The sequence below is a fragment of the Bubalus bubalis genome, chromosome 2 (genome assembly GCF_019923935.1).
Source record: "Bubalus bubalis isolate 160015118507 breed Murrah chromosome 2, NDDB_SH_1, whole genome shotgun sequence".
Lineage (NCBI taxonomy): Eukaryota > Metazoa > Chordata > Mammalia > Artiodactyla > Bovidae > Bubalus > Bubalus bubalis.
This window is the reverse complement of record NC_059158.1, coordinates 176,382,430-176,401,090: the sequence shown is the minus strand read 5'-3', so window position 1 is coordinate 176,401,090 and position 18,661 is coordinate 176,382,430. Positions and strand designations below refer to the sequence as shown.

General features: G+C 54.0%; 1 protein-coding gene across 6 annotated transcripts in view; it reads left to right on the top strand.

Moving 5' to 3' along the window:
* PTPRU (protein tyrosine phosphatase receptor type U) overlaps positions 1-18,661 on the top strand; it is an 89,053-nt gene that overhangs the window by 2,735 nt on the left and 67,657 nt on the right. For all 6 annotated transcript variants that reach the window (XM_044938033.2, XM_025278568.3, XM_025278566.3 and 3 more), the window contains exons 2-3: positions 14,897-15,028; positions 17,986-18,257. In XM_044938033.2, coding sequence (XP_044793968.1) covers positions 14,897-15,028; positions 17,986-18,257 — 404 coding nt within the window. The remainder of the gene's footprint in view (positions 1-14,896; positions 15,029-17,985; positions 18,258-18,661) is intronic.

The window sequence follows — 18,661 nt, the reverse complement described above, 5'->3', positions numbered from 1 at the left end:
GTTGAGCTTCATTCAGAAGCCCTGAGTAGAAGGGATGTGATCTCCCCGCGTCCCCGAACTGGTTTGAGTCAGCCCAGCTCCCTGAAAGGGCCTCCTGAGTCCCCCCTCCCCCCAAAGGGTGGGTGGTGATGTCTCTGAGCCATGCAAATCTGGCAGTAATTTATTCCGTTGCGTTCTAGCTCATTTTGTCCTTTTGGTTGCTGGCGCTGTGGACAGCAGGAATGAGGGAGAGGCTGCCCAGTGGTTTCAGGTTGGGCAATAAAGGCTTGTCTGGGCAGCTGGCCCTTCTCCCTGGGATGGGGGAGGGACTCAGCAGGAAGACGTGAGAGTGGCCAGAGTGGGGGGTGCTGAGCTCCTGGGTGGCCTCCTGCCCAGCTCTGGTGCCAGGGAAAACCCAGGGTGGATGCCCTGCTTGTTCCAGGTGGGCCACCATCCTGCCCTGCTTTCTTCAGCTAAACCAGGCCAGGGTGGGGGGTGGCTGGTCATGCAGGACTGGGTTAGCTAGAGTTGTTGGGGGAGCCTTGTGCCCTCCTTTTTCTTTCAACACCCTTCCCTCCTCCAAGCTGTTCTCCTGTATCCTGATGCACCTGACCCTCATGCCATCTCAGGATCTCTCTCATCTGTCCCCTTCTCACCATCCTTACCCATCTTTCCTGTGCAGGCAGGCTCCAGCCTCTTCCTTCCACCCCTCCCTCCTTAGTATCAGGGATCTTCCTAAAACACATTTGAAATCCTGGTTTGAAACCCTTTGAAAGCTCACCCCATTACCTCCCAGTTAAATCTCTTCCCCAGGTCCTCTTGCCTGCTCTGACCCCTGCCTGCCTGTCCAGTCCCATCAGCTTTGTGCTCTTTGCCTTGCATCCTTTGCTCTGACCAGTTTAACCCACCTCCCAACACCCAGTAAATGCCCACTGCCCTCAGTCTTCTCTCTGGGTCTCTGGACAAGCTGTGTTTTCTCCCCAGAGCTCTCTAACTCCACCTCCTCACTGTGTGAACTCCTGCTCCTCCTTCAGGTTTCAGCTTAGACATCACCTCCTCTCTGAAGCCTTCCTTGGTTACTCCCTCTTCTAGTCCAAGAAGGGAGGAGGGGGGCGTTGATTGGATTTTTTCACAGCACTGTAATTATTGTAATTACAGTTTATTGCTCCTTTCTCCCTTAGAGACCATGAGCTCAATGGGGACAGGGACTGGGTGTTTAGCTCACTTTTGAATCTTAACTGCCAGGTACGAGGTCTGGCCCACTCCTGCTGAATAAATACACCAGGCAGGAAAGAATGAGTGATGTCCAGGGGGTCAAGTTCTGAGCTGGAGATGCCAGATGGGGGCGCACCGACTCCACTGAAAGTAGAGATTGAAGACGTAGGTTTCCCTCCAGGAATCTGGAAAATTCTGCTGGGGGGAATGGTGTCGTATGCAAAGGCCACACAGAGAGTGTCATCTGGGAACTGGGAGTTGGAGAGGTCATCTCTCTGCCTGCGAGTCCCCCGCCCCCCGCTGCTGTCCGCCACCCCCTCTCCCACAACCACCCTCGCCCCCCAGCAGCTAGCAGGGCTTGGTGTCGCCCCTGTCTCAGCTCTTTGTCCTGGAGGCTCGGCAGTTGGTGAGAGGCATCCGAGTCCCAACCGTCACTCTGAGCGAGCGTCTGGTCTGGGGAGGAGGGGGAGGGCCCTGTGGGAGAAGGGTGGGGTTCCCTCAGTCCTCTGTCCTCCTCTCAGCCTCTGTCCTGGCTGCCCCTGAAACCCAGGAATCGGGGAGTGCTGCTGCCCGTGGTGACCCTGCAGGTGGGGTTCGGGGGGCCGGGGGAGGTGTGTGCAGGTGTCACCCTGACATCTGGACCCTCAGAATGGGGTGTGTGTGTGTGTCTGTGATTGTATGATTGTAGCCTGGGGCACAGGACATATGTATGGCTTCTCGGAGCGGGGAGAGGGGGGGGGTCGTCTAGCCATCTGTTCACCCTGTGTGGCAGGATCTGAATTCCGAGTCAGGAGGCAACCAGCTGCTCTGATCCCGGGGAGCCTGATGCTGGGTGTCCAGGTATCCATGTGTTAGATCCCTGGAGTTTGGGTGCAGAGCTCTTTGGGTGGGTGACATCTCAGGATCTGGGCATGGGTGTCCCAGGACCCGGATGTGGGAGGATCGGGATGTGTCAACATAAGAATATCTCAGTGTCTCTGGATCTGGAGGTGGGTGTACGCCGGTGGCTGGGAGTCCTCAGGTTAATGGGTGTGGGGGACTGTAGCTGCCTTGTGCCCAGCTGTGGGGCTGCCCAGATGCCTGGGTGGGGGTACCCATGTGTCTCGGTCTGGGGTATCTATGTATCCAGCAATGGGGTGCGCCTGTGTTGGAGTATCCAGGTGTTGGTGGGCTTGGCTATAAGGTGCTCCGTGGTCAGTGTGTCTAGGTGTATATTTAGGTGTCTGCATCTCCAGGAAAGGGGTGTACATGTTTGGGTGGGGAATGTCCTTGTGGTTCTGCTCCACTGTGGACCAGGGCCTGGGCCTGTGCCAACCCAGCCTGTGATGCTGCCTTCCAGGGGGCCGGCCTCCTGATCTTCAGACAGTCCCCAGTGCCAGGGCCCTCTGGAGGAAGCCCCTGTGGTTCTGCTTCTTAATAGATAGTCACTAGAACTTTATCAAATGGTGGAATTGTTCTCTACGTGTACTCTCCAGTTTGGTGGCTACTCCTTCACAGGTGGCTATTCGATTACTAATTTTTTGTCTACACTGGATCTTTGTTTCATGGCTTGCAGGGTTCTTTCCAGTTGCCTTGCGCTGATTTCTCTAGTTGCTCCAGGGCTTAGTTGCCCCGTGGCATGTGAAATCATAATTCCCCAAGCAGGGATTGAACCCACATCCTCTGCATTGGAAGGCAGATTCTCAACCACTGAACCATTGGGCAAGTCCCTGGCTATTAGATTTTAATTTAAATAAACATTCAGTCCCTCAGTCTCACCACCCAGATTTTGAGTCCTCAAGAGTCGCCTCTTGCTAGTAACTATTGTATTGGTCAGGCTGTGTATTGGTCAAGAGCATCTCCATCACTGCAAAAAACTCCAGGGACAGTGCTGGTCTAGAAGTGCAAGGCCTACAGCATCTTTAGTGAGGCCTGGACACCTCACCAAGTGGCTGGACTGTCACTCTGTGGCCACTGAAGAAGGCTTTGCTGAATCCATGCCCCTTCTCTGCAGCCCGTTCATTCCCTGCCTGGACCATTGTAGTGGCCCCCTCCTTGGTCTCCGTTCTGCCGTCTGCCTGCTTCCACCATCCTGGGATCTGAATGGCCTCTCAGGCAGACATAGGATGCTGCCACTCCCTTGCTCTAAGCTGAAGGCTCTCCAACGCCCAGGGGCCAAAGCCTGAGGTGGCAGAGAAGACCGTGTATGACCCAGTCCCTGCTCTCCATGACTGCTCTGTGTTTATAGCTCTCCTCCCCTGACCCCGCTCCTCCCTGTCCGCCTTTGGCTCCAGGCTCATCAGGCCAATGTTGATCCCAGAACCCGCCAGGCCCTTTCACACCTCTCTACCTTTGCACATGCTGTGCCTTCTGCCAAGAACGCCCTTCCCACCCGCCTCAGTTCCTAGAAGCCTGCCTTCTTGCTCAGCTTTCAGAGTCCAGCTCTGATGTCACTTCCCCAGGGAAGCCTTCTCAGACCCTTTCTGGCACGATTGACCAGGTTTCTCCCACAGTGCACATGATTCAGTGGGCTGCAGCATTTCTCATCTCCTTCCCCACTAGGCTGGGAGGAAGGGCTGGGTCAGTGGTGAAGAATCCGCCTGCGATGCAGAAGATGCAGGAGATGCGGGTTCTATCCCTGGGCCAGGAAGATCCCCTGGCAACCCACTCCAGTATTCTTGGATCATGGCAACCCACTCCAGTATTCTTGCCTGGAGAATTCCATGGACAGAGGAGCCTGGTGGGCTACAGTCCATGGGGTCACAAAGAGTCGGACACGACTGAGACTACTGAGCACGCACATGTGCACGCGTAGTAGAGGGGAGGAAGGATTGGGAGAGGGAAATTGGGAAGGCGTGTTGAGATATTTGATGGGCAAGATCACAGCCAGGGATGGAATGACAGCTGTGGGGTGGGGAACCATGATGGGGGATGGGACATAACCTGCAATAAAGCTATATTGGGGGGGATGGGGACAGCTGGGAATGAGGGGACAGGTGGTGTTGGGGGGGCAACTGAGGGTGGGGAAATAGATGGGGGATGGCTAGAAGGGGAAATGGGACAGCTGAGGGACAAAAGGTGACAACTGGAAAGTATCAGAAACCTATTTGGACAGGATGGGGGGGTCTCAACTGAGATGGTGGGCCATACATTGCTCAGGATGTGTGCATGTGTGTGTTTCCGTGTGTGTGTGTGTGCGTACCTAGAGTGTAGTGGTGAAGTGTGGCTTGGGAACCACACCATCTAGGTTCCGATCCTGGCTCTCCCACTGCTAGCCACATAGCCCTTGGGCGAGTTGCTTGACCTCTCTGACCCTTTAGTGTTCTCATCTGTGAGAGGAGAGATGATAATGAAACATACTGCACGGGACTGTAGTGAGGATGTATTTTATACACGTACGTGTATAGTTTAGAACAGGTTCTGGCATGTGGTAAGCCCTGCGTGTGCTAAACTGTTATTAAGTGTGTGTGTATGTGGTACAGCATCCTATGTGCTCAGAAAAGCTTGTTCTTGGCTTCTGATGAAATCCAGGCTTGGGACGGGGGATGGGGCTGCTGGAGGGGCCATCCAGGTTCAGTGGGTCTGGGAAGCCTTTTGCCCACTTCCCTCCCTGTTCATCCCACTTCCCACCCACTCGGTACCAGGGCCGAGTCCAATAGGTGTCCCTCTCTGTCTCTCTCTCCTCCTGCACCACACTGCCCAGCCCTGGGCTGGGGGCCAGGGGATGTGCTTTAATTGTCCAAAAGCTTTTCAGCAGAATCTGAATTCATTGTTCGCCTGCCAGTGTGCTGGGGCCCTGCTCAGATAGAAATACCTGGACCATGTGCTCAGTTCTGGCTGCCCGCCCTGTGGGTGGCGGTGGCTTCATCCTGTGCCCTTGGAGAGTCACTGGGGTGGAACGTGCTGGGGATGGGAGATGTGAGAGGGGGAAGCCCACAGGGTGGATGGGACCTCAGCCCCCAACCTGTAGGGTGGTCAACCCAGCCTGGCAGAGCTGTAGACGCAAGGGTTTTCTGGGGTCTGGGCTCCCCTGCTGTCCAGAGCACCATGGGAGGCGTGTGCCACCTCTTGACCTCATGCTAAGAACTGCCCTGCATCACGGCCCTGGACTGCTCTGGCTGTGTGCTCTCCAGGGCTCCTGGACTCATCCCCTCAAGGCGAGGCCACTGGATTTCATCCATGCACTGCTCTGCATCTCAGCCCTATGCTGCATGCTGCACTGTTCGTTTCCACGCTCCTCTGACTGTGTGGACTTTCGTGCGTGTCTGTTCGCTCCGTCTGCAATGTCCTGTTGTGCTGTGTCCTGTCGTTGTGCTGCCTTTTGTGTCTTTGCAGCTCTCTTCTGTGTCTTCTGTGCTGCGTGACCGTCAGACGACGGTGTTGTGTCGGGCTTGTGGACTCTCCTGGAATCGGGCATGGTCCCTGGCGACGCACCCCTGCGCTGTGCCAACAGATGGCGTGCTACCACGACGCTGCATCTGCGTCACATGGCCTCTGTAGGCGCTGCATGGTCGCAGTGGGCATCTGCACTGCATCGGGGATGGGCGGGAGCAGCCTGTCTGCGGTCCCCTGTCCTGCTGTCCCGGGACAGCATCCCTTGCTGGCGCAGCACTTCTGTCCCGTTGCTCCACTGTGCTGCCCCGGAGGTACGCCTTCTCCTGGCCCAGCCCTGCAGCCTGCACCACTGCCGCTCTAACACCGCCCCTGTGTTATTTCGGCCTTTCCCTGTAGAACCATGAGGTGTCAGCCGGTGTCCTTCCCGGGATTCTGTAGGCAGCCCCAGATGAGCAATGTCTTTGCTTCAAGCGGCTTCACTGCAGGTTTCCTCTGGCTCCCACTGCATGCTGCCCAAGAAGTCGGAAGCTAAACTGCAGCTTGAGGCCACTTTGTAGGGCTCTGGACTGGTGTGGGTTTTTACCTGCATTGCCTTTGCAAGCATCTGGTGATGCACCTGTGCCCCGCACACCTTCACTGTCGTGGGCCTCTGCCTTGCACTGTACCTGTTCACCTGTTCGTGCGCTCTAGGGTTTCAAGATCCAGAGCGTTTGTACCGAATTCCCTGTTTCACCTGGTGTCTTCACGACATTCCATTTCGGTGCCACTTTTTCGCCCTGCTCTCGAGTCTACACTTTCTGTGCTCCTTGGGACTGTGTGGAGCACCAGCAGTTCCTTCTGCACTGCACAATGTCCTTCTCTTTGCCAAATATCTCTGTGTTAAGCCTGCCTCCTCTAGACATCCTTTTGGTGAGGATTCATGGAGTGCCAATATGTGCCAAGCCTAGTGAAGCTTGGGTGGACCCCCTTGGTGTTCTTCTATACACCTATCCCTTGGTGCCCAGTGCCAGCCCAGTGTACCCCTAATTGCTCACTGGTGTACCGTGCCTCCGAGCAGCTCTGGGTCATGGCCACAATGGATGGGGCACCTCTCCAGTGCGTCATGGCACCGACCAGTCCTGCTGTGCTGTGTCTGGTGCCGTGTGAGGTCTGTGCACCCTGGCTCTGTTCCTGTGCATTGTGTAACTGCCTTCCGCCTCTGTGCAGTGTGGAACTGCTGCACTGCACCCCGACACCCGCACTGGGCTCACGTAGCCCTCTCTCTCCATGGGACCATTGGAAATCCAGGTCTTTGCACTGCATGTGTTCGTGCAGAGCCCTCTGCTTCTCTACTCTGCACTTAAAAAAATTATTTTAAAATATTTTGGTCATGCCATGTGGCATGTGGGGTCTTAGTTCTCTGACCAGGGATCGAACCCACATCCCCTGCATATGAAGTGCGGGGTCTTAAGCACTGGACTGCACTGTGGTTTTATGTGACACAGGGTGTCTGCACTACCAGGGGCCATGGACACTTTGCCCACTGAACCTCTGCACAGAACAGCCCTCCCTTCAGCCCTTTGCCTCTGGAGTCCAGCCTTGCCCCATGTCTTCCCCTTCAGTTCAGTTCAGTTCAGTTGCTCAGTCGTGTCCTACTCTTTGTGACCCCATTGACTGCAGCCAGGCTTCCCTGTCCGTCACCAACTCCCGGAGCTTACTCAAACTCATATCCCTCAAGTCGGTGATGCCATCCATCCTCTCTCATCTCCTTCTCCTCCCGCTTTCAATTTTCCCAGCATCAGGGTATTTTCCAATGAGTCAGTTCTTCGCATCAGGTGGCCAAAGCATTGGAGTTTCAGCTTCAACCTCAGTCCTTCCAATGAATATTCAGGACCTATTTCCTTTAGGATTGACTGGTTGGATCTCCTTGCAGTCCAAGGGACTCTCAAGAGTCTTCTCCAAAACCATAGTTCAAAAGCATCAATTCTTCAGTGCTCAGCTTTCTTTATAGTCCAACTCTCACATCCATACATGACTACTAAAAAAACCATAGCTTTGACTAGATGGATCTTTGTTGGCAAAGTAATGTCTCTGCTTTTAATATGCTGTCTAGGTTGGTCAATGTTTTTCTTTCAAGGAGCTAGTGTCTTTTATTTTTTCCCCTTACATTAACAATATGGCAGCCCTGCTGTTAATTTTGGGGCTTACTGTGCTTTTGATCCAGGAGTTGGGGAGTAGGTCTGGCTGAAGTTTCCTCTGCTGTAGCTGACTTCCTTCTCTTCTTAGTAGAGCTGGAAGGATGCTGGCACTGTTGGGTTCTGTATTGGCTCCTGTAGAGGGTAAAGCTCAGCTTTCTCACCCTGTGGCCTGGCCCTGGGTAATCTTGGTTGCAGCTCTGCTGAATGCTGTGTGATTAGAAAGTAAGCATATTGCTGCCAGCCCTGCCCTTGATTAATTGATCATCAGTTATTTAGGGCTCTGGGGAGCAGTGCCAGGGAGCCCTAGCTAAGGTCTGGCTGTATTGATCTGTATGTATGGGCCAGGAGAGCAGTGAAGTGGGCTGGGCCAGGTTTCTGGACTGGAATCATGGTCTTTGAGTCTGGGTGGGGTTGGTCAGGATCAGAAGAAGTTGTGGTATTTATATGAAATGGAATATTCAGTTCAGTCGCTCAATCGTGTCTGACTCTGCGACCCCATGGACTGCAGCATGCTAGGCTTTCCTGTCTATCACCAACTCCCGGAGCTTGCTCAAGCTCATGTCCATCGAGTCAGTGATGCCATCCAACCATCTCATCCTCTGTTTTCCCCTTCTCCTCCTGCCTTCGATCTTTCCCAGGGTCTTTCCCAATGGGATATTAGTCAGCCATAAAAAGGAACAAATTTGAGTCAGTTGAACTGGGGTGGATGAACCTAGAGTCAGTTATACAGAGTGAAGTAAGTCAGAAAGAGAAAAATAAATATCTCATTAATGTATATATATGGAATCTAGAAAAATGGTACCGATGAACCCATCCTCAGGGCAGGAATAGAGACACAGATGTGGAGGATGGACTTGTGGTCACAGTGGAGGAAGGAAAGGGTGGAACGACCTGAGAGAGTAGCATTGAAATATATAAACTACTGCTTGTAAAATTGATAGCTAGCGGGAAGTTGCTGTATAACACAGGGGGTCAGCCCGGTGCTCTGTGACGACCTAGAGGGGTGGGAGGCACAGTCAAGTGGGAGGGCATGTATTAATACATATGATGTATACATACATATGTAATACGTATGTAATATATATACTTATGGCTGATTCACATTGTTGTACAGCAGAAACCAACATGAGTTTGTAAAGCAGTTATCCTTCAATTTAAAATAGAGAAAAGGGAACCAGCTGGGATTGTGCAGTCAGTAAGTCCAGCCTTGGTTGGTATTCTCCTGTACACAGGGCTTGGGGATGGTGTTCAAAGGCAAAAGAGACCTCAAGAAGGGAGGAGGTGGAGGTTAGACAGGCCTGAGATGGAGCTATTGTTGGGGTGGAGAATGTGGGATGGGGCTAGGTTGGGCAGGAACGTCCAAGGGTGAGTCTGTGTTGGTTCCAGGGTGGTGTTGGGCTACCTAGAAAGGGGGTGTGGCTTCAGATGATGACATGAGCCAGTGTTATCCTTGGGGTTGTATCTGAGTTCCCCAGGCCAGGGTTGGGGCTATGCCGGGGGTAGGGTATGAGGCCAGCCCCTAAATTTGTAATCTGTCAGGAGGAGTTTTGTTTCTCCTGGGGCCATCCCTTGGGAACTGAATGTTCTATTGACAAACCAAAGGGAACACAAATCTCATGCAAACAGACTCTGTTTACCTAGGGTCTTTGGAAAATACTGATGCTGGCTGGCAGCCGTAGTTGGCACAGAGCACCATTCCGTGTCTGGTGGGGAGGAAGTCTGGTGCTTCCATGTTTGTGGTGCCCACACGCACAGGCACACACGCACACACATGCACCATTCTCCTCTACCCACCACGTACACTCACCTCCCCTTAGGCACACACTTGCTGCTGACTGTACCCCTGCATGTAAACAAACGCCTACATACCCACGACTTCACAGCGCACTGCCTGGGAGACGCACACTTTGAGACCCGTGCTCCCCCTCACATACCTGTCCCCCGTAGCATCTCTCTGCCCTCAAGTTATTCTTACCCACATGCATGCTCACACAAATGGGATCAGAATTCTAGAGGTGGAGCAGCCTTAGAAGTCACTGAGATCTTCATTCTCATTTCATAGGTGAGCAAGTGGGGCTTCAGAGAGGGCAAGCCACCTGCCCAAGGTCACACAGGGAGTTAGAGGCTCAGCGGGAATTAGACCCAGGCCTCCTGCCTCCCAGTCGAGTGCTCACAAGTCAGCACCAGGCCATCACTCTCACTGGCGTGTGCATGTGTGTGTGCACACACACACACACACACACACACACACGTCTGTGCATGGAAATACATGCATATGGAGGGGTGGAGACCCCCTCCTACACTCTGGTTCCTCTTGCAGAGGTTGCTTTGCCCCTTACATCACCCCATCCACAGCCCAGCCGGATGTGGACAAACCATCATCCTCCCTTCCCAAATTGTGGCTGACGGTTGCTCAGGCAACCGCCTGCCAGATTGGGGAGATTAGCTGAGGAATGTAGCTGGGCCAGTTTGATCTGAGGCTGGGGGAGCTGTTGGGGGTCCTGGGTTGATTCAGCCCACCCTCTGAGGGAGGCCCTGGCAGAGATGCTGTACCCGCAGAAGGGTCTGGTTTTCTCCCTGTCCCCAGCTGAGACTCTGTCCCCAAAGCGTGGATGAGGCTGGGGGAAGAGAGTGTGAACATTTAAGTGTGTGTGTGTGTGTGCATGCACTCGTGTGTGCATTGTGCATTTCTGTCGGTGTGCTTGGGACGTGTGTTGTTTGTGTCCAGGATGGGCATTTGAGGTCCCTTCCTCACTGGTTTCTGACATGTGGTTCCAGACCCCTTGATAACTTATCCCACTTCTGACCCTATAGTGTCCTCTGGAGAAGCCCTCTGCCCTCCTCATGGCTTATAGCAGGGGTCCCAACCTCCGGGATCTAGCGCCTGATGATCTGAGGTGGAGCTGATGTAATAAGAATAGAAATAAAGTGCACAATGAACGAAATGTGCTCGAATCATCTCAAAACCATCGCTGCCCCCACCCTCCCGCCCTGTCTGTAGAAAAATTGTCTTCCATGAAACTGGTCCCCGGTCCCAAAAAGGTTGAGGACCGCTGGCTGATAGGATGTATCACCTCTCTCATCTGAATCCAGGAGCTTCTCTGCTCCAATACGAATTGTGTCTTCCCCACTCAGAATGAGGCCGGACCTCTCACTCTGGCACTCGGCTCTCCTAGATCTGGCCTCAGCCTCCTGCCCACCAGTCTCATCTCCCATTCCTTTGGCCAGTCTGGGCTCCTCTCTGTGTCCTGGATGAACTGTGTTACCCACTACTTTCCCTTGCTCCTGCTGGTCCCTTTGCCTCAAATGCCTCTCTCCATCTCTGCTGGCCACAGTGACACCCATCCTTCCAGGGTCTGCTCAGATGCACCCACCTACAGGAAACCTTCCCCCTGCACCTACCTTCCTCCGCTGACCACCTCCCCATCCCCACCACTGTGGCCTTGACTCTTCTCTGTTTTGTCTTGTTCCCTCACCTCCACTCTAACTAGGAAGTCCTTGAAGGCAGAGCAGAGTCTTAAGCATCCATGTGCCTTTACTGGTGCCAACCCGGGGCCTGCTTTGTATTGTCAGTGGGTGGATGTCCTGTGACTGGAACTGAATTGGCACATGTGGCCAGTCTTCTTGAATGAAGATAGATGGCTTAAATCCCAGCTTCTCAGACTTAAGATGTGGCCTTGGGCAAGCCACCTTCACCTCCTTGTGCCTTGGTGTCCATCTGTAAAATGGGGATAATCATAGTACCTACCTTGTGAGTTACTTTGAGGGATAGTGGCACAGCAGGTCCTGGTGGCAGGTGGCAGCCCTCGTGGTGGCATTGATGTGTGTGTGCATGTCTGGGCCCAAGTCTGGGTCGATGGAGCCGGGAGGGATTTCCTGACCATTCTTGCTCTTAATGCAAAGTCTGATCTATTTTCTTCCCTCTGGGCTGGGGGCCCCCAGCAGGAGCTGGGTCTCTAGCAGAGGTGGGGACCTGGCTTTGGGACTTATAGCTCCTGAGCCATCCAGACTGGAGGTGATGGGGGCTTTTCCCAGGATCTGGGAGGGCAGATTGTTCCCATCCCAGGGTGAGCTGGGGACCAGGTCAGGGTGGGGCTCTCCAGATTTGTTACCCTCTAAGGACCGTGGCTGGAATGGGCCTGGCCCAGAAACTCAGGACTGGGGATGGACACGGGTCAGGGAGAGAAATCCTTCTGCCTCTGGAAGGGGATGCTCCGAGTGGTGACAGTCAGCTGGGGTCAGTCAGCCTGGTGGGGTCAGTTGCTGAAATTATTTGATAGCGGTCAGGGGTCACTCTGGCTGTGGTCAGCTGGTCTGAGATCAGTCAGTCTGGTTGAAGGCAGATGGTCTGGTGGTCATCTGGATGGGGCCACTGGCTCAGGTCTGTCTGTTTGGGTGTCACTGACCTGGGTCAGGCAGTCTGAAGGTTACCCTGGCTAAGGTCAGACAGTCTGGGGGTCCCTCTGGCCAGATCACTTAGTCTGGGAGTCTTGACAGCTCACGTGGCCTGGCCTGGCTTAGAATGGATGGGAGGAAGCCAGGGGGCTGGCATTCTCAGGCTCGCCCTAGGGCCACGGGTGACATGTCTGGGACAGCTGCCTTGTTACTTGTGAGGGAACAGGAAGGACCTGAACCCCAGGTCCTTCTGAACCCCAGCAGCACTAGGTCTTGGGGTTCCCTTTATTGCAATTCATCTGGCTCAGGGAGGCCTTGACTGAAACCCTCAGGCACAGACTCAGCTCAGGGTGAATGGAGTCAGCTGTCTCCTCCTCCAGGAAGCCCTCCCTGACCATCTCTACTGGCCTTGTTTTCTCTCTGTGCTGTGCTATGGGTCATTTTCTAGGGGGAGAGCCAAGGCCTCCCCAGCACAGATGGGGTTAAAACCTACCTTCCATAGGCTACAGGGCACATGCTGACCAGAGTTCTTCATGCAAAGAGGCAAAGTGCTCAGTGAAGGTCCCACCCCAGCTCGGAAGCGAGGCTTTTATTATTTTGTGCCATCCACTCAGTGCCAGCCTTGTGTCCACTTTATTTTACACCCTGATGGGGTCCATGAAGAGGAAAGGGTTAGCCCCCCTACCCCCAACAGCAGTGAGCCTGTGCATGCCTGGCTTTTGCAGGTCAGTTCAAGGGGCTGCTTCACATGGTCTGTGACAACCTGGAGAGGTCCCCTGCTGCAGAGGGCACAGCAGAGCCTCCTGAAAGTCAGGCCACCTGCCATGTGTGCAGCTGCCCACCACTGTGCCTGGCATGCGGCACTCAATCCCTGTTACTCTCTGTTGCTCATCCCTCCTCTCCTTGAGGCTGAGAAGGGGCTCAGATTTGCTCCTTCTCAGAGTGAAGGTTTTTCTGGTGGGGAATGTGGACCTCAGCCTCGAATCACCATGGACTCAAATTCTGCTTCTGTTACTCAGGCGGCTCAGGTGCAGAGCTCCTGTCTTCTGAGTGCTTGCATGTGCCGGCATCATGCTAAGTGGACCCCTGTGTTGAATCCTCAACAAACCCCCATGTGGATGGAGAAGCTGAAGATGAGCAATGGTCATGGTCACAGGACTAGCACATTGCAGAGTCAAGATGCAATCACAAGTCTGTCTGATGCCAAAGCCCACTTACCTATCTACCACCTTATACTGTGAACAAATTCCTTCACCCCTTGGAACCTCAGTTGCCTCATCTGTCAAGTGGGGAGAAGTACCAGTGGCTGGATAGGGCCTGGCATGATTTGTGTTTGCTTCCTGGCCGCTCATCCAGGCATTTTCCTGGGTCTCAGATGCCCAAGTTTACCCCTGGTAGTGGTGGCAATATGTGCTCAGTCCAAGCCCACCAGGCTCCTCAGTCCATGGGATTCTTCAGGCAAGAATACTGGAGTGGGTTGCCATTTCCTCCTCCAGGGGATTGTCCTGACCCAGGGATCAAACCTCAGTTTCTTGTATCATCCTGCATTGGCAGGTGGATTCTTTACCGCTGCACCAGCTCAGGGGAGAGTGCAAGCACCAGGTACCTCCTGAACCAGTGGTGTTCTCAGGTTTATTAGGTCCAAGTCAGGGCTTTGATGAGCCAGCTAAGATTCGTGGACCTCATTACCAACCGAAGGACTAGCATCCATTTCCGTCCCCTCTTCCTGCCTCCCCTTCTTATTTAAACTGTGCGTAGTGGCTCAGAATCTTGGGAATTTGCTTCCTGTAGTCATTGGTGCCTGGACCTCACATGACAGTGTTTTTGCCTGCCATGTTCCTGCAGGCAGAGACCTCTGGGTGACTTTGGGTGGTGGGCATCTCTTGAGCTCATTCATCAAGTAGAAGTAACACGGTAGTGGTGCCTACTCAGAAGCCGAGGCCTGAACGGGACTCCACACTCAGCATTTAGCATTGTGCTGGGCTTGCTGTAAGTCACATGATCAATTGTTGTTATTTTTAAGGAGATGCCATCAAGGCTGGCTTAGGGTGATCGATTCTGCCAGTCCTGGGGCCCACTGTCTGTTCTTTCTGCAAAGATGCTGAACACTGACCATCAGTCAGGAGATCTTGGTTCAAACCCCGCCTCTATCACTGACCTGCCGATTGACCTTAAAGGAGTCACTTAGGCTTTTTGGGCCTCAGTTTCCTTATCTATAAAATGGGGATAATTCTTGTCCTGATCTCATGAGTTGTCGTGAGACTTTAAAGGATAGTAATAGTGATAACATGCTTCCCTGGTGGCTCAGATGGTAAAGACTCTGCCTTCAATGCATGAGATCTGGGTTCAGTCCCTGAGTAGGGACAATCCCCCTGGAGAAGGGAATGGCAACCACTCCAGTATTCTTGCCATGGAGAATCCCATGAACAGAGGAACTTGGTGGACTGTAGCCATGTGACATGACTGAGTGACAAACACACACACACGCACAGAGTAATAACAACCAGTTTTTGCTGAGGAGGGTCTTTAATGCATGGTTGAGCTGTAGGGGGTTTTGGAACCACTGGAGGGGGTGGGCAATGTGGGAGGTCTTGGCATGGGGAGGAGACAATGGAAAGAGGGCCTTGGTGGGGGAAGAGGGTGGGGGAGGGAGCATTTTGTTGGAGGGAGCAGTGGGGGGAGGGCTTGAGGAGACGGAGGGGAGGAGGGTGGGCCTGAGTAGGAGGGGACCATGGGGGCACCTGGAGGGTAGCCCAGGAGACCTTTGGGCCAGCACCTCCGCTCCAGCCTGGGCTAAGCAGGTCCTGCCCTCACAGCTGGCTGCACCTTCGAGGAGACGAGTGACCCAGCGGTGCCCTGCGAGTACAGCCAGGCCCAGTACGACGACTTCCAGTGGGAGCAGGTGCGGATCCACCCCGGCACCCGGGCGCCTGCGGACCTGCCCCACGGTGAGCCTACCCTCAGTCACCATTCCTCCTTCGTCTCCTTCCAGGGCCAGGCCGCCTGCCCACTGGCTGTGTTACCTTGGGCCGATTGCGTAACGTCTCTGGGCCTCATCTGCCCTGTAGTGACACATATGACTGTGAATGTGGAGCTCTCTGGACTCAGACCAGTGGTGTACATCGGGCAGTCTTACCTGCACAGTGGGCGCAGGTTTTCAAGGCCTCAAAGACCCTTGTAAACTCTAGGATAAAGCCCACCTCCCGCTATTCCTGGGGCAGCCTAGCTCAGGATCCTCCTTACTCCTGCCAAGTCTTCCTAAATCCTCCACCTTCAGGGAGGCTTCCTTCTCCCTGTGACTGAATCCTGGTTCCCCAGGACGTCAAGATGCTGACAGAGCAGTTGCCCTGGGGGCTGGATGTGTGTAAAACCTTCCCTTCCTCTGCCCCTTTCTTCCTGCAAGTCCCAGGTCTTTCCCAGCTTCTGCCTTGTCCAGTCCCTATTTCAGGATGAGGAGCATTTGGCTTCATGAACACTGGACTGGGAGTCAGGAGACTAATTGCATAGATCCGAGTCCTGGCCTTCTACCCTGATGATGACCTCGAGTGCACTGAGTCATGAAGCCTGGACTTCAGATCCTGGCTTCATCACTTTACCTGCTGTGTGGTTTCTGGCAAGTCACTTAACTTCTCTGAGCTTCCATTTCCTTACATGTAAAATGGAGCACAGAATAATTCATTTTATAGTGTTGTAATGTACATAACCCAGGGGTGGCCTGTTCAATGAATGCTTAGAAACAATTGTTGGAGATATTTGAGGGGCCTAACTACTAAGATCCACCCATTGCCATTGGGTAAAGAATCAACTGGGGATTAAGAAGAGGATAAGATGGATGGAGGCCAGATTGTCACCTTTATTACTGATAAAGGCTGGATCAGAGGACATAGCATAGTAGGAAAACCAAACGGGCTTGCTGGGGGAACCCAGAACTGGATAGCTTGAGGCCCCTCCTCTTGGCCCTGACATAGTAGGAAGCCAGGGCCTTTGTTGCTCAGCTTGCAGAATGGCCAACATGGCATCTGCTGTCAAGAGTGCATGGGAGGGACAGCGAAGGTTCTCACTCTGGGGCCAGGACTTGAAGCCAGCAGGAGGGAGGTCCTCCACGACCTGACCTCTGCAGCCTGGCCTCCTACCCCGGCCTCATCTCCTGGAGCCCTCCGGTGTCTCCCCGCTTCTGTGCGTTTGCTCACACTCTGCCCTCCATGGGACATTTATCTCTGCCTTCACAGGACTCTTAGCTCCTTGTTTGACCTCTGTCCCGGCGGGTGTCAAAGTCTGAGCTGGGTGACAGTGAGCTGTCAAGGTGCCCACCATGGCAGGGATGCTGGGTGGGCCGACTTCATATCCCCAGGGCCCAGCCTTGGCCTGAGATGGGTTAGCCTTCAGGTCCAAGGTGGCTGATTTGAGTTCACCTGTTACAGTCCTGACCACTTTGTGTAGGTTCTGCTTCTCTCTCTCCCCCACACCACCAGAGACAGACCCAGTGAGAAAAGGGGATGAGAAATTTCATATGCAGTATGGGCCTTGGGCTGGATCCTAGGGATGCAGTGGTTAGCCAGATGGATGGAGTCTCTGTCACATTTTAGGGAAGGGAGCTGGGGGTGGAGAGAGAAGGGAGGAGGGGGGATTCATCGTTGAAGTCAGAGAGCAGGAGAAAAGAGAGGGTGGGGCGATGGGGATGAAGGGAGTGGCTGAGAGAAGCGGGAGGGATGCAGAGTGAGAAAAAACTAGGGAAAAGAAGAGAGAGAGGCAGAGGGAGCAGGAGGAAGAGGCAAGAACAAAGTGTCAGATTGAAAGGGGGAGAGAGATGCACACACAGCTGCTCACAGGGAGAGGAGAGAGGATGGAGGCGTGGGCCAAGAGAGACTGTGCTGGGGGCTGGGATGCATCCCTTCCTGGGTGGGGATGGGGATCTGGAGGTTTGTTTACGACCCCACCAGGACTGATGCAGGAGCTGCCTTCTTCACAGGCTTCTGGCTCCCGCAGATGAATGCGATTCCCTCCAGCGGAGTCCCTGGAGAGCCCTCCTGGAGCAGGGAGCCTCGTGGTTTGGGATCTGAATGAGCTTGTGTTGGCCGGTGGCCAAGCCTGGGAAGAGGCAGCCCTGCGTGGCTTCGGGCACCCTCTTGGCAGCTGCTGGGGCCTTCTCCCCACAGAAGGGAGGCCATAATCCCTCAGCCAGGTCCAGAGGAGTCCAGCTCCCTCTCCCCCTCCCCCCTTCCCAACGCATAGCCTGGATCTCTGGGGAAGGGACAGGATTGCCTTTCTCCAGGTTTGAAATCAAGAGAAATTGTATCCCAGGAATTTAGATTCAGGGGGGTGGGGGCCTGAAGGGAAGTTAGAGTCCTTTCATTCAATCTCTGTTCTGTATGTTCGTTCAGCTTGCAGACCTGTGCTGGCAACACAGTGGAGCCCCGAGGAGCCCCACAGGCTGGTGGGGAGAGTGATACACACTTTATTAATGATCTGGGTGCCAGGAGAGACACCCGTAGAGGGATGAAGGGGTGGGGGGGCTTCAGAAGAGGTGGACTTTGAGGGCCTGTCATGTGCCAGACTCTTGACTCCTGAGATGACTGTCATAGTCCCTGTCTCCCAGGACAGCTCAGTATGTGGGAAAAGACATGGACCAACATGAGCTTGGATGGAGGTCATTAGGGGTGACGTGAGGAGCAATAAAGGGTTTTGACAAAGCCAGATTTGTGTGTTTGTTGCTGCTCCAAGCCTTTCCTTTGGGAAAGGGATGCAGGGAAATGGAGGGACTTATCCCATGAGTCAGAACTGGGACCAGAACTCAGGCCCCCTGACTCCACATGAAGTCCTTTGTTTCTGCCTCCTCCTCTGTGCCCACCTGACCGTGGTCCTCCCCTACGTTCTCAGCTCCTGCCTCTTCCCCCTCTCTTTCCAGGCTCCTACTTGGTGGTCAATGCTTCCCAGCATGCTCCAGGCCAGCGGGCCCATGTCATCTTCCAGAGCCTGAGCGAGAATGACACCCACTGTGTGCAGTTCAGCTACTTCCTGTACAGCCGGGATGGGCACAGCCCGGGCACCTTGGGCATTTATGTGCGTGTCAATGGGGGTCCCCTGGGCAGTGCTGTCTGGAATATGACTGGATCCCATGGCCGTCAGTGGTACCAGGCTGAACTGGCTGTCAGCACCTTCTGGCCTAATGAATATCAGGTGGGCTGGGTTCAGTCTGCGGTGAGTCTGTGATTGGGAGTGTGGGTAGAGAGGGGTGTCAGTGTGAGGTCAGGGTAACCAAGTGGCCGAGGTCGGAGTTAGTCAGTGTTCAGCATCAGGAGTCCATCTGTGGTCAAGGTCAGTGGCCAGTCTGTGGTTCTTCAGTAATGGTTCAGTCTGGGTTCAGCATCAGAGGTCATTGTTAACAGTGATAGTTTGTGACTGGGGAAGGGGTGAGTTGGAATAGTGCTGACCTGGAAACCCTGTCTTGGCTGCCAAGTTTTGCGGCTTGAAGGTAACATCCATCCGCGTTGGATGGAACCTCTGGCCTTGACCTTGTTGGCTCTGCGTGCTGACACCCTCTGTCACAACCAGCTGGCTTGGTATGGAGGGTTAATTGTGAG